General features: G+C 57.2%; 9 protein-coding genes across 9 annotated transcripts; 4 read left to right on the top strand and 5 right to left on the bottom strand.

The window, feature by feature from the left end:
* Positions 1–405: 405 nt before the first annotated feature.
* Positions 406–2,206, top strand: PLICBS_000255 (uncharacterized protein; the record flags this gene model as incomplete). The annotated part of the gene is made up of 5 exons (XM_018318761.2): positions 406–705; positions 770–1,047; positions 1,107–1,622; positions 1,682–1,893; positions 1,965–2,206. 5 exons carry the CDS (start codon positions 406–408, stop codon positions 2,204–2,206), a joined length of 1,548 nt encoding a protein of 515 aa, XP_018184286.2.
* A 1,109-nt stretch (positions 2,207–3,315) lies between these two features.
* PLICBS_000254 (histidine kinase) lies at positions 3,316–6,830 on the top strand (the record flags this gene model as incomplete). Its single annotated transcript, XM_018318762.2, has 2 exons — positions 3,316–5,110; positions 5,170–6,830. The coding sequence occupies 2 exons, from the start codon at positions 3,316–3,318 to the stop codon at positions 6,828–6,830; spliced, it is 3,456 nt and encodes a 1,151-aa protein (XP_018184287.1).
* Positions 6,831–7,526: 696 nt separating this feature from the next.
* On the bottom strand, positions 7,527–9,722 carry PLICBS_000253 (uncharacterized protein; the record flags this gene model as incomplete). Its single annotated transcript, XM_018318763.2, has 4 exons — positions 7,527–8,434; positions 8,541–8,875; positions 8,941–9,235; positions 9,293–9,722. The coding sequence occupies 4 exons, from the start codon at positions 9,720–9,722 to the stop codon at positions 7,527–7,529; spliced, it is 1,968 nt and encodes a 655-aa protein (XP_018184288.1).
* A 2,440-nt stretch (positions 9,723–12,162) lies between these two features.
* On the bottom strand, positions 12,163–12,672 carry PLICBS_000252 (uncharacterized protein; the record flags this gene model as incomplete). The annotated part of the gene is made up of 1 exon (XM_065599565.1): positions 12,163–12,672. One exon carries the CDS (start codon positions 12,670–12,672, stop codon positions 12,163–12,165), a length of 510 nt encoding a protein of 169 aa, XP_065455637.1.
* Positions 12,673–13,599: 927 nt separating this feature from the next.
* On the bottom strand, positions 13,600–14,483 carry PLICBS_000251 (uncharacterized protein; the record flags this gene model as incomplete). Its single annotated transcript, XM_018318765.2, has 3 exons — positions 13,600–13,848; positions 13,911–14,015; positions 14,094–14,483. 3 exons carry the CDS (start codon positions 14,481–14,483, stop codon positions 13,600–13,602), a joined length of 744 nt encoding a protein of 247 aa, XP_018184290.2.
* A 2,066-nt stretch (positions 14,484–16,549) lies between these two features.
* Positions 16,550–17,735, bottom strand: PLICBS_000250 (uncharacterized protein; the record flags this gene model as incomplete). The annotated part of the gene is made up of 2 exons (XM_065599564.1): positions 16,550–17,670; positions 17,708–17,735. 2 exons carry the CDS (start codon positions 17,733–17,735, stop codon positions 16,550–16,552), a joined length of 1,149 nt encoding a protein of 382 aa, XP_065455636.1.
* A 1,231-nt stretch (positions 17,736–18,966) lies between these two features.
* On the top strand, positions 18,967–20,598 carry PLICBS_000249 (uncharacterized protein; the record flags this gene model as incomplete). The annotated part of the gene is made up of 1 exon (XM_018318768.2): positions 18,967–20,598. The coding sequence occupies one exon, from the start codon at positions 18,967–18,969 to the stop codon at positions 20,596–20,598; it is 1,632 nt and encodes a 543-aa protein (XP_018184293.2).
* A 184-nt stretch (positions 20,599–20,782) lies between these two features.
* PLICBS_000248 (uncharacterized protein) lies at positions 20,783–21,412 on the bottom strand (the record flags this gene model as incomplete). Its single annotated transcript, XM_018318769.1, has 3 exons — positions 20,783–20,946; positions 21,049–21,258; positions 21,397–21,412. 3 exons carry the CDS (start codon positions 21,410–21,412, stop codon positions 20,783–20,785), a joined length of 390 nt encoding a protein of 129 aa, XP_018184294.1.
* Positions 21,413–22,376: 964 nt separating this feature from the next.
* On the top strand, positions 22,377–22,741 carry PLICBS_000247 (uncharacterized protein; the record flags this gene model as incomplete). The annotated part of the gene is given in 2 exon segments (XM_065599563.1): positions 22,377–22,643; positions 22,658–22,741. The coding sequence occupies 2 exon segments, from the start codon at positions 22,377–22,379 to the stop codon at positions 22,739–22,741; spliced, it is 351 nt and encodes a 116-aa protein (XP_065455635.1).
* Positions 22,742–23,356: the final 615 nt, after the last annotated feature.

Raw genomic sequence — 23,356 nt, 5'->3', positions numbered from 1 at the left:
CCCAGACTCGCGTCGCGGTTAAAGGTGGTGTCGACGACGGGGGCGCTATTGACGAGGGCCAACGGAGATCCGGGGTCGCAGCCTGTTGTGTGGCCTCTGGCGAAGCGCAGGCGATTGCCGGGAGCAGTCAATGCGGCAAACCGGCCACGGCTGGGGTGAGCGAGACACTGATTTGTGACACCACGAGAAGTCGGGCAGACCCATCCCCTTCGCCTTCGGGTCAATGTTGGCCGGGCTCGCAGTGCCGTGGCCCCCAAAGACGAGACTCGTCACGATCATATATGTCCTTGGTTGACGAAGATCAGCAGCACCGCTCATGACTCTATGCTTAGAGGTGTTCATCGACTTGCCATCAACTGTGGCGACGACCGACGCGGAGCCAAGACAAACTGAAGCCAGAACAGCATGGCCGTCGAAGCCAAGGACGAGGGTTCCGCCATCGAGAGGGAGCGACAGCTCTCTGTCGATGTCGATGCCAAGGACCATACCGACTACGACCGCGTCGACAAAGAACTCGCCAAGTATGTCGCGTCGTCACGGATTGAGATCTCGCCCGAGAAGAACGATGAGTTGAGGCGCAAGATTGACAAGCGGGTGCTCGCCATCATGATCGCAACCTACTTCCTGCAAGCCATCGACAAAGGCACCATGTCGTTTGCGTCCATCATGGGCATCCGAGAGGACACGAACCTGACGGGTCAGGATGTACGCTTCCCCAGCATGCTGCGACTCTCTCCAGTGGCAGCTCGACCGTGCTAACAGCGAGTAGTACAACTGGCTGACGACGTGCATCTACATCACAATCCTCATTGTCGAGTACCCGCAAAACTTCACCATCGCCCGAGTGCCCATCGGCAAGTATCTGAGCTTCAACATCGTTGCTTGGGGTACGGTCCTCGCCTGCACGGCAGCGTGCACGACGTTTGCACACCTCGTGACTGTCCGCACGCTGCTCGGTCTGTTTGAGTCTGTGTGCCAGCCGGCATTTGTCGTCATGTCGTCCATGTGGTACCGGCGAGAGGAGCAGGCGGCCAGAGTAACATACTGGTAAGTCGCCGGTGTGCACAAAGAGACTTGGGTTTGGCTCTGTGCTAATGCGCTCTCAGGTACATGATGAACGGGGCGCAGCAGATTGTCGGCGGCCTCCTTGCATATTGCTTCAGCCTCATCACCTCAGGGCCGCTCAAGTCGTGGCAGTGGATCTTCCTCGTGTACGGCGTCATTTCCGTGGTCTTTGGCCTCTTCGTGGGGTGGTGGCTGCCCGACTCTCCGATGAGGGCCAAGTGCTTCTCCGAAGAGGACAAGCACCTCATGGTGGAGCGTGTCCGTGACAACCAGACGGGCATCCAGAATCGCGAGTGGAAGAAGCACCAGTTCTGGGAGGGCCTGACGGACCCGCAGGTCTGGGGCTATGCGTTGGTGCAGCTATGCACGACGCTGCCCACGTCTGGGTTGGGGGCGTTCCAGGGCATCATCATCAAGAGCTTCGGCTTCACGACGCTGCAGACGCAGCTGCTGGCCATGGTGCTGGGCTTCTACATCATCATCGTGCTGCTTGGGTCGGTGTGGCTGGTCAAGAAGACGAACCAGAACCTCCTGGTGATGCTTGGCTTCGTGGTGCCGTATGTTGATCCCCTGTCTCGTCCTCCTCGGTGGTGGTGCGCTAACGTAGCATCGTCAGCTCCTTTGTCGGCACAATCTGCCTCATGACGGTGCCGCTGGATACAAAGAGCCAGAAGATCGGCCTCGTGATATGCTACTACATCACGCTGTCGTTTTGGTCGGCGCAGACGCTCGCACTGTCCATGGTGTCGCGCAACGTCGCCGGACAGACGAAGAAGAGCGTCGCAGTCGCCGTCAACTTTATCGTCTGGGCGACGGGCAACGCAATCGGTAGGTGACAGACATGTGCTTGCGTGATGCATGCAGTATGTGGGCGCGTGCTAACGATGCGGACGGCGCAGGGCCCCAAGTCTTCCTCGACCGGGACAAGCCGCGATACTTTATCGCCTTTGCGACGCACCTGGGTTGCTACAGCCTCCTCGTCGTGGTCATTGTCGCGCTGCGGTGGTACCTCGTGCGGCAGAACAAGTTGCGGGATAGGATGGCCGAGGCGGGCGTGCGGGAGGCGCGCGACGAGCAGATGCTGCACGCGTTTGAGGACCTGACGGACCGGGAGAACCCCAACTTCCGCTATGTGTATTGAAGCGAATATGTACGGGGTACTTTTGACGTATGTATGTGCTTGGTGTCTGCGAGGTAATTCGTGATGAGCTCGCGGGTCTGGATAGGCACCGATGCCATTGAAGCAATTCGTCTCTGATGGCGCCACCTCCCACTTCGGTTGATTTGAACGGTTGCGGGCGGCAAAGGGGGCCGTCGTTCCCTGTACGGAGTCGAGAGATCCATGAGATGTCGCCGCATCGTACGAGATGGTGTCTGTCGGGCTGTCTGTCTGGCTCTCGCTGATGCAGGGCTGGGGCATGGGCGACGAAGATCGTCGATGAGACACGGGCGTGGCTTGGGCCGAGTTGTGCGAGTATTGGATGGCGAGATTGGCTCCAGGGCCTGGACCGCTCTCGCCTGTCGGCCCCAGACCCCATCGGGGCAAGGGTGCTTCGGGACGAACAGTCCGCCCCTCCCACCTCGGCGACAGGCGAGCCCTGTGCCAGGCAAGCCTGCCCTGGAGTGGTGCTCCGGCGCCCCAGCGGCTGGCAGCTGAGCCCCACGAGTCCCTCCAACGGCCGCCAGCTCAGGCACAGGCGCTGGGCCACCGCTGGGCCACAGTACCCACATCCGCTGGAATCTCCAGTGTGCCCCCACGTGAAGACCGCCCCCAGGAGCCATTCCCGCTTCTCCCGTAACTTACAAGCGGCCGTTTGGCTAGGTCTGACAGCGGCGCCCGCTGCGACAGCGCCTTAAGGTAGGTCGTGTCGATCGCTAGCAGCTGCGCACTTCGAACCGTCTCGCGCTTCTCTTCTCACTTCCTCCACCCTCCTCCTCGCCGACGACCGACCGACGCCAGCGTACGGCTGCAGCACGCCGTGCTTCAATCCATCGCCGCGCCGCGCCCGGACTGACGACGCCGGCCCTGCCAATCGTCCGGTGTCGCGACGTTTCGTCGCCGTGACGGTTCAACACCAGCCAGCCAGGCCGCCGCCGGCTCCGTCCCGTCGTCGTGACCACGCCTCGCCTCGCCTCGGCTGTACGACGCCCGAGAATGTCGCGCCAACGACAGTAGAAGCGATTCGTCCTTGCTTTCGGCCGGCCAATAATGCCTGCAGCGCGCCGCTCGGTCGCCCGGTCTGACCTGCGATGAAGCTGCGAGTCGCCATCCGCGAGCAGCTCGCCGCGCTCGTCGTCTTGGCCGTCCTCGTCGCCCTCGCCATCGTCTCCATTCCGACATGGATTTACGTCCACAACTTCGTCGTCGACGTCGAGTCTAATGGCCTGTCTCTCACGGCGTCGCTCAAGGCCTCGCGCATCGCCTCCGAGATCGATCTGATACAGACGCTATGCCAGACCGTCGCAACCCGAGTTCTGCTCCAGCAGGCCTTTGTCGATTTCTACAACGGCAACGCCACCAATCCCTTTGCCAATGCTCGGGTCGATCTTCACAGTGCCATGAGCACCAGTCGCGTCACCAATTTGCTCCAGGCGCGATTGTATTCGAGGAACGTGACGGGCAGCCGCTTCGGCCTCCTCAACGTTACCGGGGCGCAGACTGGCGACATCGACCTTCCTTACACCACGCCCAACGGCACCAGAGCCAAGCTCAGCGACACCCCATATGGCTATCCGCCGTCGCTCTATCCCAACATCACCTACGAAGCGCTCGGCTACCCTAATCCCTATGATCCCTCCACGCCAGCCTTCGGCGCCAACGCCTTTCCTGGCGTTCGGATCAGCGACAAGGGCGGGCTGCTTCTTGGCCCACTGGTCCTCAACGAAACCTACGCCTTGATGTCGCTCACTGTGCCCGTCCGGTCTCTGAACACCACCAACTTCATCCTAGGCTATATGACCTTGGTCGCCTCCGCCGAATCGCTTATCGAAGTCCAGACGTCCCGTGAGGGCCTCGGGTCGAGCGGCATAGTCCTCTTCGTCGGTCCAGCCAACCCTTCGAATCATTTCATCAGCCCGCTCTCTCCTACGAATCGTACCTACTCACCACCCAAGGGCGACTTTGCTCGATCGCCCGCCCGTTATGTCCTACCTCCGATTCACATGCCCGGAGAGGTTCAGCGGCATGCCAATCGAGACTACGTGGACGGCCAATATGATGCCGACTTTAGCCTTTCCAGCTATCCTGCCGTCTTCGATGCGTACTACAAAAACATATCCGGCCCCAACAATGCCACTGCTTTCCTATCCACCACCAACGAACAGGACGTCCGCGTCGCAGTCGGTGTCGCCAGGCCACAGTCCACCCTGGTTGACTGGGCTGTCGTCGTGGAGAAGGCCGAGGCCGAGGCCTATGTACCAATCAGCACCCTGCGAAAGATTCTTCTAGGCTGCGTCTTTGGCACCGCCGGCTTGATCATCATCTTCATTGTTCCTACGGCCCATTGGAGTGTCATGCCTATTCGCCGGCTCAAGGCTGCGACTGAAAACTCAATCAACCCGCCCGGCTACGAAGATGAATATGACGATTTTGACGAGGACCCGAGCTCTGGGGGCACCTCTCAGGGCTCCAGGAAGGGTGTTTTTGCCACGATCCGGCGAAAACTCAAGAAGAGGAAACGAGCCATGACGCAAGCCGAGGTTGATTCTCATCGACGTGTATTCAAGATCCCCGGACGGGTCGAGGACCGCAAGCATTTCGTCACCGACGAGCTGACAGAGCTCACGCAAACCTTCAACGAGATGACCGACGAGTTGGTCAAACAGTATACCTCTCTCGACGAGAAGGTTGCTGAAAGGACGAAAGAGCTCGAAATCAGCAAAAGAGCGGCAGAGGCAGCCAATGAGAGCAAGACCCTTTTCATCGCCAACATATCTCACGAACTCAAAACGCCGCTCAACGGCATCATGGGCATGTGCGCGGTTTGCATGGAAGAAGATGACATACTCCGCATCAAGCAGTCTCTCAAGACTTTGTATAGATCTGGTATGTGCCACGTGTTCCAGAGACTACTCGAGTGGCTCTTGACCCTAACCCGCTTGCAGGCGACCTGTTACTGCACCTTCTCGAAGATCTCCTTAGCTTTTCCAAAAACCAGATTGGGCAACACGTCAGTCTCGAAGAGCGCGAATTCCGCCTAGGCGAGATTAGGTCGCAGATGTTATCTATTTTCGATAAACAAGTCCGCGAGAGCAAGGTTGCCTTCACAGCGTCCTTTCTCGGCTCCGAGTCGGCTGAGTCTAGCACAAGCCCCGACCGGGCCGACGTGGATCAGAGGCTTCCTGCTCTGGGGCCCTTGGGCATGGGCCGGCTGAAAGACGCTTACCTCTGGGGCGACCAGCACAGAATCCTGCAGGTCATCATCAACTTGGTCAGCAACAGCTTAAAATTCACACCTGCAGGAGGCAAAGTTGAGCTGCGGATGCGATGTCTTGGTGAAGTGCCGCAAGGGAGCGGAGAAGACAGCCGCAAATCGTCCTTCTCAAAGACGGGATCTGGGCGAGTGGGACGCAGCCGGCACCGTGGTGGTGGCGGCTCCGGATCGACACATTCGGCAAGCTCCAGGGCGACGACAGCACCCGCTTCGCCGCTCAAAGGGGGAACAGCATTGTCCATCAACCCCATGGACCCGGCGGCCACGCCGCATGTCTATATCAGAGAGCGCTCGCCGACCCCTCCGCCACCAAACGCAAAGCCATTCATGTTTGAGTTTGAAGTCGAGGACACGGGCCGAGGCATTCCCGAGCACATGCTTGAGAAGGTGTTTGAGCCGTTTGTACAGGGAGACCTGGGTCTCAGTAAGAAGTTCGGTGGCACGGGTCTGGGCCTGAGCATCTGCGCTCAGCTGGCAAAGCTGATGGGCGGATCCATCACGGTCAAGAGCACGATTGGTGTCGGCTCGACATTTACCATGCAAATCCCGCTCAAGTACGTCAAGGACCGCGTGCCGAGCACAGCGTCGAGCAGTACCAAGTCGCGACCACCAAGCGTCGGGTCAAACACTGCCGCGGCTGGCGACACACATCGCAATTCGCTTGGTAGCGTCACCAGCACCTCCGAACAGAAAGCCACAACCACGAACGGCAAGTCAAGTGTCCTCGAAGACAAGCAGCCTCGACTCATCGGGCTGAGCGCTCCTTTTTTCGCATCCAACCCAAACCCCAAGACGCCTAGCACACAAGACCAGCATGCCGCCATCGACAAGGCCATGGCAAATAAGGCAGGCCAAGGCAAGCTGCGCGTGCTGGTGGCCGATGACAACTCTACCAACATCGAGGTGGTGAGTAGGATGCTGAAGCTCGAGGACGTTTACGACGTCACCATCGCAAAGGATGGACAAGAGGCATATGAGCTGGTCAAGGCCAACATGGAGAAGAACCAGCACTTTGACGTCATCTTCATGGACATCCAAATGCCGAATCTCGACGGTCTGCAATCGACACGTCTAATTCGCAAGATGGGCTACCTGGCACCCATTGTCGCGTTGACGGCGTTCTCCGAAGAGAGCAACGTAAAAGAGTGCATGGAATCGGGTATGGACGAGTTCCTTGCCAAGCCGATTCGCAGACCGGCACTCAAGAAGGTCCTGACCAAGTTTGCCACGATACCCGAAGAGCCGGAGACTGCCGGTCCAGCGAAGAAGATCGAGCCGGAGGTGAAGGTTTCTCCTATAAATGGGAGCACTGGTCCAGACAGCGACTCATGACATCAAGACGAAGCTCAAAATGGTGGCGAATGGAATTTATAACTAATTATCTCTATCGAATACTGTCACATAAAACTGTACATAGGAAGGCGTGGCACCGGTGGAACAGGCACGGAATCGCTGCGGGAATCACAGGGCACGTTGAAAAGGCGAAGGCGACCATCATGGGGCGCATCGGCCAGAGGCGCATACATTTTCTATACCAAACAAGGTTGCTTGGTCGGTCAATACGTGGTCAAGTTAGGCGGAGCCACCTTTATATAGCGGATTAACAAACGCATCTTAAAATGTCCTAGTTCAAGCACCGCACCCGGCAGTTCCAGGATCTCGCACCGTGAAAGGGACATGTCAACACAGCAGCTTGTGGCGCGGCGTCACAGAGCAGGAATGTGGAAACGCTTGCTCGTTGCATCATTCAGGACCAGGGACTGGGCATGCGGAGAGCTTACAGCACCGGTGGCAACCCATCAGGTCTTGACAACATTACCCCATTAATAAAGCGAGTTACTCCATGCTTAGCGGTCATGATACAAGGAAAGAGCAACGGGTGATCCCACGAGTTGTCCCGTGATAAGAAATATTAAGTACATCCAAAGAAGAAGAAGAAAGGGCCGCTCGAGACTTGAGCCAGTCCACCTTGACTGATCTCCCCTTGCCGACAAGCCAGCGGTCACTTCATGCGAGCATCCATGATGCTTACATGAGCGCAACAGCGAGGACAGCGGCAACTACGCCGGCGGCGGAGAGGCCGACCGTCTTGGCAGCGCCAGCGGTGACCGGCGCGCTCTGGGTGGGCGCGCTGCAGGTGGTGCACGGCTTGGTGACGGTGGAGATGCCGGGCGCAGTGCCGGCGGGCGTCGTCGCCGTGTAAGTGACGGCCGGGGTGGTGACGTCGGTGGGCGCCGGGCCGCAGCTGTGGCAGCCGGGCACGGTGACGGTGACGGAGTGGGTCGTGATGGGCACGACGGTGACGACGGCAGGCGCCGACTGCGAGGCACAGGGAGACTTGGTGCACGGCGGGGCGGGGATGGTGAAGGTGCCCGTGATCTCGGGGCAGCTGGCCGTCTCCGTCACGGTGGGCTTGGCCGTCTCGCCGGGGCACCACGTCGTCAGCGAGGTGATGGTCTCGGTCGTGACGTGGCCGACGGGGCAGTTGGTCACCGTGGGGGCGCACGACGTGATGGTGTAGGTGCGCGTGGTGCGGACCGTCGACGTGTAAGTCGGGGCCGCCGTCGTCGTGCCGTTGTGCCAGCCGGTGGTGGAGCTGACGGTGCCGTGGCTGGAGGTCGAGCCGCTAGGGGTGGACGTCACGGAGCCAGAAGAGCTCGAGCCGGTCTTGGTAGGCTTGGACGTGGTCGTCGTGTCGGTCTTGGTGTGGGACGACGTCTTGGTCTCGGACGTGGTCTTGGAGTGCGAGGTCGTCGACGAAGTGGTGGGACGGCCGCACTCGCCAACCAGCTCGGGGACGGAGTCGGCGCCCTTACCGATGGGGATGATGTGGCTGCCGCAGTCATCGCCCTGAGCAACGTACGCGTTCTGGTTGTCCCAGTCGAAGACGGTGTACACAGAGCGGAGGAAGGTGTCACCGAGAATGAACTGGTTTCCTGTTGAAGCGGACAAAGCACGTCAGTCAACCGTTTCCTCCAATGTTCACGTCTGACACGGTCCGGCGATCGGCATCAAGATGACTTTCACGTTGAGGGGACTCACCAGCATCGGGAACAAAGCCAAGCACGCAGACCTTGTAGTCGGGCTGCTGCCAGATGAAGTCGCGGAAGGGGGCCTTGATGACAACGTTTCCGAACTTGAAGCTGACGAAGCCCTTGCTGTTGACCAGCGAGCAGTCGACGTACCACTGGTTGTAGCGGGTGTCCTTGCGGGCTCCAGGGAAGAGCTTGAGCACCTCGTTGAACATGGCAGGCGGCAGCTGGCTCACGGTGGTGCCGCTGTCGAGGTAAGCAGTCAGGCCGGCCGTCTTGTCGAAGATGGTATGGGCGTTGCCGTCAGCAGTGGTAATGGCAATTCCATCAACGTTGACCCAGTAGCTATCGGACATTGAGGTTAACTACAGCCACTTCTGAAGGGAGAGGTGCTAGTTTCGGGAACATACCGAGTGTACTTGTCGGGAGACTGGCTCGCGGGAACGATGGGCAGCTTGTGGAGAGGACCAGTGAACTTCTTGGTGTCGATACCGCCGAAGATGACGGAACCGCGCTCATCGCCAACGGGCCGAAGATCCATGCTGAAAGCACGGCTCTTGATGAAGTTCTGCTGAGCCAGCTGGTCGAGCACCAGGGGGTAGGGGCTCTTCCAACCGGTGAGGTCGGGGCTGGTACCCAGTATACCCGCCGACAGCTGCGTGCTGGCGGTGCCAACACCGAAGATTTGCTGGTTGATCCTCGAGTCTAGACGTTGAATGTTAGTATCAGTGAGAGTGTTGTCCTTTACTCGAAGACACTTACTGCCAATGTTGACGTAGTCGTACACCCACTCAACGTTGACTCGGCCGATGTTGTACCTCAGCTGTCCGCTCTGCTTGAGGTCGACCAGAGTCGTGGAGTGGGTGAACTGGCCAAACTTGGTGCACAGCTCCTTGTTGGGAGCCGTGCTGCACTGAGGGTTGACCCAAAGGTTGGGAGAGCCCGTGTCGAACTGCACGCTGACCTTTTGGCCAGGAGTACCGATCGTGACGTCGATGGTGTACATCAGGCCAGTCTTCTGGTCCGCCAGGCCGACATCATCCTGCCGACTCCTCAGAGCCTTGCCGGGAATCAGGGTGGTGCTGACGGGGAAGCGCAGAATGCCAGGCGCCTGGGTGAACTGGTTGTCGTCGCGGAAGACGAGGGCCTCGGCGGCGAGCGGCAGGGCCGCGGACAAGAGAAGAGAACGCATAGTGCGGCTTGTCTTCTAGTACCGGCGTAACGAGTGACCGGTATCTATTCTAATGGGTATGTCAGAATGAGCGACAGAGGTTGGGCGTAAAGAGAGACGAGGAGACCTAGACCGCCACCATTCAGGGGAAGTGGCCGGGCACATTACTTATATTCACACTACTACGGACTTACAAAAACGGCATCATCCAAGGCTGACTTTCGACGAGGCGCGGCCAGCCGATTCCGACGCATGCGTGTCAATGTCGCCAGTCTCTAGGCGGCACAAGCCCCGGGGGCCGCCCCGCGCGGAATGGGTTCCAAAAGGGACTGGACTGTGTCTGTGGGATCGAACGGGCCTGCCGCGATGCTGAGCTGTGGAAATGAGGTCGGCTGCCAGTCTCCCCGGTCTTACTCTTTGAGCCTCTCTGTTCCTGGCTAAACCGGCTCTGGCGACATGGAGCTTCGTTGGCAAGTAGGGCTGAATTTCGATCCCACACTCGGCTGGAAGCGGATTGGCGGAACATGGACAAGTCAATGCCGTTCTTCCGACCCCGGTCAAACGCGGGTGGCCAAGCAAGCGAGGCATGGGACTGGGACGTTGACGCTGTTCCCAAGAGCCGCATGCCCAAGGGCCTGCCAAGACATTCTAGCAAGGCATAGGGGACCAAACGGCGCTCTTGTCTCTAACGTTCATTGAGCTCAACGTCGATACTGAGTCTAGATGTTACACTGTCTTGACTGGGTTAACTTGACTTTCCTTCGTGGCACGGACACTGGCCGAAGAGTGCAGCCGTGTCAGACGGCTCGGGGCGAGTCAGCGAGGCGCACGCGTGCCTGGGCCCTCAAGTTGGCGACAGCCGCCGCCCGCCGTTTCGGTCACAGATCTGCAATTGCTGGAAGGTGCTGCAGACGTCTGCGCGGCACTTATGCAGGGGCCGTCGCTGTCCGCCTCGTGGGCTAAGTCGATTGGTGATGCTGGTGGCACAACACTTTTCGGTTTGGCCAATAATAGGCAGCAAACGTGCTGCGCTACCCATCAGCCTCATCCTGCCTTGGCTCTCTTCAGCGTTAACCCCTGGCAAACAGGCGGCACAGCAAGGAGCCTGCAGCATGGAGAGAGGCATGGTCGTCACCACATGAATAACTGGTTTCCATTTTTTCTCCATGCCAGCGCCAGGACGCAATTGTCTTGACGGGCGGCTAGATGGTAGTCTTCTACCTGATGCCGTGAGTGTGGTGTAACAATAGCATCAAGGCATCGGAGCCTTTTTTGCCTGCAGTCGCGGCGTATTTCGCGCGCATTTTTGCTGTCAAAATGTCGCGGAGCCGCACCAACTCGATCCGCTGATAGTGAGCTTGGTCACAATACGACATACGACGATACGGCTTGCCGCGAGCACCACTCTCCGCGCCAACCCCGTTTGGTATAACATCCTCCTGAGTTCATTCGCCCGCGAAAGACTTTGCTGGTGATCTCAGCAGATGATCAACGAGCAACCGAATTTCATGAATTGCACCGTGTGTTCGATCTTGTCAGTACCTGTTGAGTGCGCACTGGCGCTGTGAACCTTCACAAATGCCGCGAGGTCTATGCTCCAGGTTTCGTACTCTACCGTCCCCCACAGCATTAGCGCAGGGTCTGGTGTGCCGATCCTGAGAACCTTGGACCCAAGACTCCTTGCCGCCCAGCGCATCTTGCATCCTATTAAAGCTAGCTCGGCTCTCTCCGAGAAGTTGCGGCACAGCCCTGATGGGGATTGCTGTCGGGTCATCAGGACTGCCGAGTCGATCAGGAATCAGCCTGGACTATATGCTGCGGGTTTCACGATGGCGTTGCCAGGAAACTTGCCGCGGAACGTCTGAGGAAGTGTCCAGGAGCGAGGGCTGTTCTTGGGCCTGAACTCGGTGACTTTTGTGCCTCGGCCGATTTTGACTTCTAAGGCCCGCCTCCCGAAAACCCCTTCTCAAAACATGATTCAGCCTTGTAGGCGTTAGGCCTGAACGTACCACGGAAAGAATGGCAGGGACCGAACGGCAACTCCCAGCTCATCACGATCGCACCAGACCGAACCCTCCTCAAAGACGGGATGCCAATACGGCTACGTTGTATAACGACCAATGCAAGGTTGTTCTTTCTTTTTGAGCAACATGAGCTTTGAGAGCTTCGACAGAAATAGCCGTCAATTATGGATACACAACCAGATCAACACCAGAGCCAGACATCCGAACGGCCACTTCCCGCCCCCCAGTGCTTCTCGCGCTGACAGACAACACCACCGCCGTGCGACTCCTTGAAACCACGGACACATCCCTAGAAAATAAATGAAACGCCGCCCGAATCATCGACGCTCCATATATATTACAAGTGATCTGGAGAAGGCCAGTCTTGAGGGTGACGCACCGAGAGCACGCACCGAGAGCACCGTCCTGTTCCAAACACCTTCAACAGCCAGACTTGATCATTCTTTTGCGATACGACTGAACCTCAGGCGTTGCAACTCTTTCACTTCGGCGTCTAGACCTGCGACAGGACCCTCCACCGGGATGTTTGGTGCCACAGCGTTGATCGGAAGGGGGCTGACCGTGTTGCGCTCGATGCCCAGTTCTTTCATCCACTCCACCAGCTGGGCCGATGATGAGACGTAGACTATCCTGCCGAGACCAGCATAGGCATGCGCAGCGGAACACATTGGGCAATGTTCACCCGACGTGTAGACTGTGGCGGTCGCGCGCTGCGCAGGGGACATGTGGAACTGCGACCAGCGCGCGAGCACGAACTCGGGATGCAATGTTGCATCAGCCTTGAAGTCGCCCTTCTCGCCCGTCACCGTGCGATTGCGCTCCTGCTTGAGGATGGTGCCATCGTCTGCAACCAGCACCGACCCGAATGGCGCGTCTCCAGCCTCCAGTGCGTCGCGTGCCAATTTGATGCAGAGCCTGAGGGCATCGAGCTCCTGGTGCTTGACCATGTTTGCAAATGTGGCGTTGCTTGTCCCGAAACTTGGCTGCTGTTGGCCTCGCGAGAGCGGGCGTGAGGTGAAGAGATACAGGTCTGTTGTTTGACGACTGGACAGAACAATGAAAGCATCAGAAGTCAGGATGAGGTTACGGGAAGAAGTGCGGGGTTACAGGCTGGTGTTTGTCAGCCTCAGCGTCGAACACAAACGAAGGAATGCGGCTACCGGAGGATCCCGAAACCTCACGGCCACGACGGGTGGCGCCACACTTGGCAGCTGCTCTGCTGGCCTGTGGCTGCTTGTTGCGTCGCTTGCCGTCAGATCAATTCGGCAAGACGCAGCAATCACAAACGGCCTCATCATCTCGACAAGACAGGGATCGGTGGTCATTCGACTCAACTCAACATCCATGGCTCAAGTTGAACCGCGTGCGCTGATCGCCACCTTGTCCCGGCTTCAATGCTTGGTCTTGGATGCATCCTTTGACTCCGCAGCGTGGTCACATATTCGGCCATCCTCCAGAGTGTCGTTGCCAGCTGAGCATGGCAATTTCTGAGCCGAAACTCGGCGGCCGAAAGCCTGTAAGAGCAACATGTACGGACTTGACGTGTGCACACGACCCGCATTTATAGGATTGATGAAGATCCTGCCAGCGTTAACGCCAAGCCGTGGTGCGAGTGCTAAATTGTGCGACTCTTCGAACCCATATGATGGCGAGCTCGCGGGGGGCCTCTCGGAATTTGCATGCATGTAGGACCACTCCAATTGCCAACATGAAGCGGTCGTGCTCATAATGCTGCGTTGCTGCCGACATCATCGAGCTGGGACTCTGAGGGTTTGATTGCATGGCATCGATTCAATCGGCAAACTAACATTGCGAGTTCATCATGTCCATAAAGCAAGAGAAGTGGGAAACGCGTTCTCTGGGTGTAGCTCTCCCTAGGCCCTACCGAAGCCCCCATTCTCGACTACCAGCTTCTCGTAAAACGGACCAAAGGCTACACGGGCTCTCCGCCCCCAGACAATGAGCGGAATGAAGAGCAAGGACAAGGCAATTGCCACACACCCGCCGGCGACAAACATCTTGGTTAGACCGGCCGACTTCATCCACGGAACAATACCAAAGGGGATTCCAATGCATGCTGCGTTTCGAATGAAAATAATAAACACAAACGCCTCAGCGGTGGCCTGTTGCGCTTGTTAGTCAAGGCTGCGTCTGGCCGCGTGTCCTGCAAGCTCTCAGCACTCACGCTCTGATATGTGTCAATGACGACTGTGCATGCCACGTCCATGATGGAGCCCATGCCAAAGGAGAACATCGCGGCGCCAATGCTGGGATAAATCCAGTGGAGACCCTGAGAAGCATTAGTTTGCGAAGGGAGCACGCAAGCAACGCCGAACCGATTCCGCGTCGAGAAGTTATGGGTACTTACACGGTGGGCCGCGACTCCAAACACCATTAGCCCTGCGCCCACCAGAATGGCTGGCAGGATGAGGATGTAAAGTCGCATCTCCGGCTCAAACACGCCATTGTTTTTGCGCGCCAAGCGCACCACGACCATATCACCCAGCAAGCCTCCATACACGCTGCCAATCATGTTACCTATAAAAGGCCCAACAAACATCAAGCCCACGCCCGCAGTGGAGAAGTTGTAAGGAGCCCCCGAGAACACAATCGAGTTGACGCTGGCAAGGTACACAAGAAACGTGATGACATTGGCACACTGCACTGCCGCGAAGAGGACGTGTGGAAAGACGGCCATCTTGAACGGTGTGAGATAGTTCCGCCACAGCGATTCCGACGATGGGGTGATGAATCGCATGCGTTGCCGGTACGAGTTTGGTGGAGGCGGTGGCCGAGATGTAGCAGTGTACGTCGGGGAGGTTGTCAAACTGCAGACTTGTTCCTGTCTCTTGTCATCGGAGGGGGAATGGGACGCAAAGTCAGGCGTCCCTGGGGTTTCCGAACCGGGATCGGCAAGACCGCTCATCGCAGCGCAGCCCGTAGTGGCGGGGACATATTTCGTCTCCTCGTAGAAGAACAGAAACAAGATGAAGAGTGCCGTCAACGCAATGCCGACTGTGTAGTATGCCCATCGCCATCCAAAAGTCGCTGCTTGGATCCCGGCGATTGTCGGACATATGAAGTTGCCGAGCATGACGGCGATGATATAAAAACCGTTTGCCGTGCCGCGTTGGTTAACAAAGAAGAGATCTGCAATCTGGTAGCCGCCACATTAATCATGTTAGTACTGCGATGATGATGGTTGGGGCTGCGTCCATATCTCTTGGGGCCGGCGTACAGTCATCTCAGATATTGCCTCATTCGTTGAACCAGCCAGACCAAATAGCAGATTGGTGAGGTACATCTCAGAAAGGGTACTCATTCGAGCACTCCACCATGAGACACCAGCCAGCACTCCAGTGGATATCACGTACGTCAGTCGGCGACCGTACTTTTTCGTCAGTGGGATAAACAGTAGACTGCCAACAGCGAGGCCAGCCACATTGAAGGACAGGCCGGCATTCAGCTGAGAGAACGTGACATTTAGGTCAGTGGTCATTTGCTGCCAAAAGACTGTTTGCATCATCATTCTGCCATGGCCTGTCAGCTCATGTAGGCGCCTCCAGCGCGTTTCGGTTGTATCAAACTCACGCGGCGAACACTGCAACAGTGACAGCCAACACAAAGCTAGCATTCACCAATTTGCGCGGAATACTCCAATTCTTGACGCAGTCATTAGCCCCATAATCGCGGCAAAACGTTTTGCTCCATGACTGCTCACCAAGGGGTCGTTTGGGTCATCTGTTGGCTGCGGGATCTTCACCACGGACTCTCCTGGTTACTTAGCCAATTGGTGCTCGGACAGTGCTTCTATAACAGCGGAAAACCCAACACACCTTCTACTAGCAATACAGTTCCGGGAGGCAGCCTCTCTCGCTCGTACGGCTGTTCCATGGCGTTTGTTGAAAGTGCCATGCTGCCTGCTCTTTCCGCGGTGTTGGAGGCCGTCCCGTTTGGCTGTTTGCTAATGTCAAAGAGTTTCCGGTAACGATTCGAGTCGAGAGGTGCAGCCGAAGAATTCAAGAACCAACGACATGATGAGTCTGGGACCGAAATACTTATATGATTTGGCAGGGTTACAGTTGAGTTTGTGTGACAGGCGAAGGGGTTGGAAGGAGAGATACGACACAATGAGCTGGTGATACAGGGTAAAGGACGTATCCGCTCCCGTATCAGGAACTCTGGGGTACTCAACGGCCCACCCCCGTGCAGGGAGCAACATGGCTGATGGCGCCCCGATAACTGCAGCGATCCCATTGGCGTGTCGACCATCCTCTTCGGGTTAGAGAAGCCTGCCGCTCAGACATCCGCGGCTCAGCTCCCCGGCGGTCTCGACGTTATCTGGGGTCTGGGGAATCAACAAGAACATGTCCGATCCAGTGCCCAAGGCAAGGCGAATGTACCTGTTGTGCCCCTTTGTCGACGTGCAAGCCGCATAATGTCGATCTTTGGTATTGATCTGTGCCGCAGGACAGAGCACCAGACCAGATCCGCCGCCGAGAGGCTGGCTACCCCACTACCCTTTCTGCTCCTACCTTGACACGCGACAGTGTATCCACGGTGACCAGTAATTAGCTGTGCGATGCTGCGTGTATCCGCTGTTCAAGCAGCTTATGGTGAAAAAGAGCATTGAATCAATGATTCCCCCGGCCAAGTGGGGAGATATCATCAATGCTAAGCAGCGGGTCTGCATTATTGATATATACCTTGGCTCGCCGAAAATTTCTCCACGGTTCGAGGTATTCCGCGATAGTGTAACAAAGGAAAATTGATCCATGAGATGGAGACAGTAGGCTGGCGCTGCCCGTGGCATACAATGCTTCGTCAGAGCAGGGAGATCTCCACACCCCGCCTCCTCGCCTCGTCATCAATGTCAAAACTGTCATCCCCACTGTCCAGCGCATCCTCTAGCATCTTGTCTACCGTCTTGGCGTTTGCCGTTTTGCCGTATGGCTCGCACAGCCTCAAGATGCGGCGGAGTTGATCAACCCAGTCTGGCCTCCTTCGCATCGCCGCGATCTCTTGCCGGGCCGCCGTGCAGGGATACAGCGTGGCGTTGAGCGCCAGGAGGTGGCTGTACTCCGGCCGAAGGCGCGTGTCGCAAAGCGCATCTAGAGCAGCTATGAGGCGCGCTAGGAGGACGTCGACCGTTGGAGATGGCGGATCGCGAAGCTTTCCGCCGCGTTGTTTTCGCCGCAGGCGCCGACCAACCAGCACGCCTGCCAGACGGTAGGCTTCCCATAAATGGCAGTGCGGCACCTCGCCTACCTCGCCTGGCCAGCTCAGGAAAGCCGCTTCGGCGGACTCGTCCTCGATCGTCGCAAATATGTCGAGTAAGCTACGGGGAATACCGGAGACGACCTCCACGCCGAGAGCCTTTCCGCCGAGCAGTGCGCGCTGGGCCTCTCGAAACCTGGACCAAATGCCTAGTGTCGTAGTATGGCGGCCTCGCACAAATGTTGGCAAGTCCATGATCGCCATTACTTCAACCGGGAATTGGAGCTTCAGATCCGCAAAGCGGCTGAGCTCGCCTCCGCTTACGTCAAACCCATATACTTGCAGCATATGCTTGAGATGCACAGACCAGGGATTGGCCTGGAAAAGCTGATGGTGGGAAGGGGGCGAGACGGTCAGTTCAGTGTAAGGGCCGCGGTCAAGCACAGAAGTGCCACTTACGTTCAGGGTGCAGATGAAGATTCCCGCGCTCATGAGGCCCTCATCAAGAGTCCCATCGTAGCGAGCTAGCTGGTCCCGAAACATTCTCAAGCTGCGGTCGTAGTACTCTTCGAACTGCGGGGGCGGGCTTTCCGGGTTTGAAGTGTACAGATGTATCGCAATGAACACATTGTACAAAGGCTCCGACTGCTGTGCCAGATGGTAGAGATGAGACCGGACCGAGTCGCGTGTGCTGGTGGAATAAAGAAGATATACTGTAGTCTTGCTGACTATATTGGCATCGTTAGTATTGGAGTGACACCAGACCACGCGGGTTGTTGAACAAGATGAGCATGGAGGTGGGATGCCGATCTAAAACCAGCTCCAAGGGGAAATGATTGAGAAGATAGAATCTCACATTCATTGAGCAGACGTTGCCCTTCACTGGCATGGGCCGCATCAATGAGCTCCGGTGACAGCGGCGTGTTGTCTGGACTGGCGGTGTTGAAGGCCTGCTCACGGAAATGTGATGACGGATCCCTCGGCAAAAAGCTTGCCCAAGAAGACCTGTGCTCACGATCACGGAGTGACGAGCGTGGTTGGTCGGTTGGTTGTGGTCGGGTGTTCGGGCGATCCATGGTCGAGACCAAGCGCCGTGGACCGAGTGGTCGTGATGGCTGCTGCTCTGTCCGAGGAGGGCGCGCCGCGGACTTCATTTTGCTGACATCTCCGGCGGTCCGGGATCGGATTTGCACTGGCAGTGCCGCTCCGCGAAGGCGCCCGCGGGATGCGACGCCGACATCCCAGCTGAGGACCTTCTGGTAGCCTGCGCACTCCAGGCCGCTCGCCTGGCATTGGCGGCAGCTCGGCCTCGTCTCGTCGCATTTCCGGTGGCGCTTCTTGCAGGTTCCGCACCCGCCGCGTGAACGAGCCATAGTAGGCGGTGGTGTGTAGGACGGATATCGGAGGTTTGCCCGGCCGTTAGCACACGATGGAGCAGGGAGACCATATGACGATGGCCATGTTTGCAGATGTCCCCGCTGGCCCAGGCACTAAAAGTGTCCGCGGCTGGCATTGCCCTCTGCTGCGTTTTCATGGGTAGGGTATCTTGGGGGAGGCGGAACACCCCGGACGGCGTTGCGGGAGTGGGTTTTCCGTCCGTTCCAGGTATGAGTCCTTGCTCGCCGGAATTCGCGACGCCACCTTGGACTCGCGTGTGCGTGCTCCCGTTGCCTATGACTGCCGTGGTTTGTCTCCGACTAAGACACGATTTACACTTTAGCCACTAGGGCGAGAACCATAGGCGTCTGGCAACGGGTTTGGGACCGACATTGCAGGTGGATTGAACGCTAGACATGGACTAATTCGCCCAGCTAGCGATGATTTATGGCTCTTGTGGGACTGGACGACCATCTCCTGTTTGGGAAGGTCGACCCGCGCCAAAGTCGGGATATTCCCGCCTCAGTTGTCTGGTAGAAAACAGCCTGTTATTGCTGTCTTAACCTCGCTGCATCCTCTTTTCAATAGCCGCAGTATGAACTCCCACTGCCCAGTTGAACTCACTTGCGAACTGAGTTGTGTACGACATGGCGCCTCAGACCATCTTTGTGAATGCGCGTTTCCTCGACACCGAGGGCGCTGCGGGCCCCAGTCTTGTCAACGAAGAGCGCGACTGCATGGTCGTTTCCGGATCGAACATATCTCACCTTGGCAGAGCTTCTGATGGGGTTGTGCACCTTGCCAGAGAATCTGGGGCAAACACCATCGACCTGCGGGGTCGTGTTGTGGCGCCGGGTTTCATTGACAGCCATGTCCATCTCCTCATGTTTGGCGCCTCTGCCCAGAAGTTGGATCTGTCAAGCTGCACATCTCTGGCTGAGATCCGGGAAACTATTTCGAAATTCTGTGCCCAGAATGAAGATCTTCCAAGGATTCTCTGCAAAGGATGGCTGCAATCGATGACCGACGGACTGGCATTGGCGAGCATGCTCGACGATTTAGACCCTCGTCCCATCTTCGTCGACGCCATGGATCTACACTCCGTATGGTGCAACACAGCAGCGTTGGATCTGCTCCCTCTTGCAAAGATGCAAGAGGCTTGTGGCGAGTTTGTTACTAGCGATGCCAACGGCAAACCAACGGGCCTGATCGCAGAGAAAGCGGTGACGGCGTTTGTATGGCCCATGCTGGCCAGCCTCTCCACAATGGAGGAAAACCACGCCTGTCTCGACGAAGCCATCGACCAGTATGTGGCAGCAGGTTACACAGGAGTCATCGACATGGCGATGGACTCGAACTCTTGGACGGCCCTGGAAACATACCGAGACTCCAAGGGCATCCCCTTTCATGTCGCCGCGCACTGGTTTATCCCGTACGAAGAAGACAGAAAGGCCTTGCTTGACCACGTGGACGAAGCCATCGAGATGCACCGAAGGTGGCATCCATCCAGGTTCCCAGAGTTTTGCGTCATTGGTGTAAAGCTCATGTGTGACGGCACTGTCGACGGTTGCACCGCTGCGCTGAGCTACCCTTACGGCAATGACCCCGATTTCGTCAAGCCTATATGGCCCGCCGACGCCATGGAGCTCGTCGTCAAACGAGCGTCAGATGCTGGACTCCAGATTGCCATCCACGCCATCGGCGACGCCGCCGTCACACAGGCCATCGAAGCCATTGCAAAGGCAGATGCTCCCCAAGGCCGACATCGCATCGAACATTTGGAGCTTGCGTCTGTGGAGGATGCCAAGCGGCTGGGCAGACTGGGAATCACAGCATCCATCCAGCCAGTGCATAGCGATCCTGCCATCCTCAAAGGATATGCAAACCTTATTGATCCGTCGACGTTTGACGCGGCATTTCCGTATCGCGAAATGGCCAAAGGCAATGCATGTGTTGCCATCGGAACAGATGCCCCGACGGCGAGGCATCTGCCATTTCCGAACCTCTACAATGCTTGCACCAGAAGGTCGGCCCTCGATCCGTCCTTGAAGACGCAGACTAATCCCAAAAGTGCCCTGAGCTTGGGGCAGGCTCTCTCGGGTGCCACTGCCGGTGCCGCTTATTCTCGGTTCGCGGAGAAATGGACAGGAAGTCTCAAGACGGGCCTCCAGGCGGACTTTATCGTCATTGATGAGGTCCACGCGCCAGACCAGCTCCAGCAAACGAGAATTTGCGAGACGTGGGCTCGGGGAAAGCTTGTTTATGCAGCGAAGCAATGAGTTGGCTGGATCTTTTGTAAAACGCCGCCCCATCCAGCTTTAGACATGGAGTCATTAGTGGTTCTTGAACCATAGGACGGGTGCTAGCGAATGCAAAAACGCAGCTGCTGCTACCCAGTATGGAAGCAGTGGCAGATTTCTAGGCATTAATTGAGGCTTCTGTATTCGCTCCTTGCTTGCTACCTTACAGCTTTGCCTTGGTCTGGACAGTTTGCAGTACTGGCTGCAACTTGAGGGCCTTCATAATGTCTCCCTTGAGCTTCAACTTGCCAGACATAAACAGTCGCTGAGGATTGGCCTGGCCCAGCACAAGGTTACCAAAGTCCTCGTCGGAGAGGTGGAGCGTAACTAGGCCATAGAGTCAGAATGAGAGAAATGTGGTCTGGTGACTGATCCCTGTTACGCCGCTGGATCAATCGTCCTGGGATCGCTCTACGCAACGAAACTCACCATTGGGTTTCACGCCGTCAAGACCCTTGCCAACCCGACCGGTCTCCTTCAAGTCAACGTGCCAGCTCTGCGTCTGCCCCTCCTTGTTCTTCAGAACGAAGCCAAAAATGGCGTTGGCTTGCTTGATGGCTTTCGCGAGATCTTCCTTGTTTTCGCTGTCCCCAATGGCTCCATTGATGGCATCAAACAGGCCAGAAGAAGGAAACTTCTCTGTAATCGAAGCACAGTGTCAGCAGAGACACATATGCAAGCTCCATACCCCGGGCGGAACCGTGCACGACTCAAAGTAAAGCATTTTGCAAGTAACAGCTTGCTGAAGAGGTGGGTGTACGCCAGGGCAGGTCTTACCATCAGCGACGGTCATGGTGATTCTGATGATGATGGCGAGTTAAATAGAAGTTATCTTATCGCGATGCGAGGATCTGGGGTCGTATCTTTAAGGGTTGATTGAATGAAATTGCGAGCACAGGAGAAGATGTCGAAGCATGCAGACGGAAAAGACATCCGCGAGGAGGCAACCGGGGGCGTTCATTGGATATATCCCAGGCGGTGATCCCGAACGGGTCACCAAAGTCGCCCCGACTCCTTTCCCCAGAGTGCATGTGCCTGATACCCCGCAATCGACCATCCAACACCAAAGATCTCCTCGATCCCGCCTTCCGACAACCGAGCGCCAAATGCAAGTCATGAGGCTGGTGGGTTTCGCAGCGACGGCCAAGTGGACGGTACAGAGTGTTCTCGAATGCCCAAACGGCCGGGCCCTCGCCGTCAGTGATGGGCGCTTTTATCTCCCCGGATTAATATATCACTATTTCACTCCGATGAGCAATGACTGATAGACCATGCCCCAGCTTCGATTCCACGTCTGGTAGTTGGGCGGTTGCGCTGGCCTGGAACCTGGAGTTGGGTGTAACCTACATGCAGCTTTGCTGGTGAGTCTGACAATTTGCTCCAACACCGCACTACAGCCGGCAACGGTGGCCGGTTACGGTGACTACGGCGTCACCGAGCGCTCAGAAAACTGTACTGCCGACCGTGTAGCGTATTTGACGGTGGCCGGCTCTGAGGCCGCTCGCACGGGCGCCAATATTGAGCAATAATGTGCCTTGCGCCTCCACGAGTGAGGCTGACCGATGGCCCCCACGAACGGCGAAGCAAGGGCGACATCTTCAGGCGCAGCTGTGCATGAACTTGGGCCCGTTGGCTGCCGCCGAAATACCATTCCCACGCAGCCGACAGACCGACCATCAGACGCACAAAGAACTGTTCTCCTTGCTGTCTCTCGAGCGCAAGACACCAGACGACCTCCGGCTCTACACATGCCCCGAATGTGGACAACGAAGCTACTGTCCAAGCGCAGCGTCAGGGCATCCGCTCTGTCCACGGCGACGGTCGCAACAGCGGCTGCGTCAGCGCCAAGCGTGCCAACCACGCCGTTCAGCGACAACTCGCGGGCGTCGATTGCCGCCGTGTCTGAGCTGGCCGACTGCCTGGATTTCATGTTTGAAAAGATCAACTATGAAGGCAAGTTCGCTTCCGATCCTCCTCTGCGCGCGTCGTCGGATCTTTACTCACACACGCACCAGAGGAACCCGGTGACTTGCTGCAGCTGCACCTGGAGCGGCTCAGCGAAGAAGCGGCCAAGTACAGCAACTCGCGATTCGTCGCCAACGACGGGGAAGAGTGGAACTAGTTAGTCGCCGCAATGTATATCGGTCCTGACGTCTCAACGCTAAGTGTTGCAAAAGCGACTCAGATACGGCGCAGCTCGTGCATGCGGCGTGCCAATGCTCGTGTCTGGTGTACGGTCCTCTCGCCAGATCTGACCCGGACTTGGTCCCCGTCATCAGCCGCACTCCTTCTATCACCGGAACGACAAAGGCAGTTTCCATCTGGACACTGTCGTCGCGAAAGGCCTTGATAGTCTCGATCAGAGGAACGGCGAGCGCAACGGATCACATGGTGAACATGAATGCAGACGCTGTCAATGCCACAAGTGCTCTGGTTCGTCTGCGAGATAATGCTGTTGTTCGATAGACGCTGATGCTGTCCGCTTAGGGTCTCTCAAGGAACCTCAGCGCACACAAGGGGTTCCTCCATTGTGCGCAAGCCCTGCTTCCATATCTCAAGCAACAAATCGACCGGCAGCTCGAGCTAGATCCTAGCATAGAGCAAGTCATCTTCACTGGCCATTCCGCAGGAGGCTCGGTGGCCTCTCTGCTCTTTCTGCACTTTGCCCACAGCAATCACTTCAAGACCTCATGTTAGTTCAAGCGCAGCTTTACCCTCGAACCCTGACATTGACTGG

This window comes from Purpureocillium lilacinum, assembly GCF_023168085.1.
Source record: "Purpureocillium lilacinum CBS 284.36 DNA, scaffold_1, whole genome shotgun sequence".
Classification (NCBI taxonomy): Eukaryota; Fungi; Ascomycota; class Sordariomycetes; order Hypocreales; family Ophiocordycipitaceae; genus Purpureocillium; species Purpureocillium lilacinum.
Note: the sequence above shows the minus strand (reverse complement) of the source record. Positions and strands in the feature narration are given on the sequence as shown.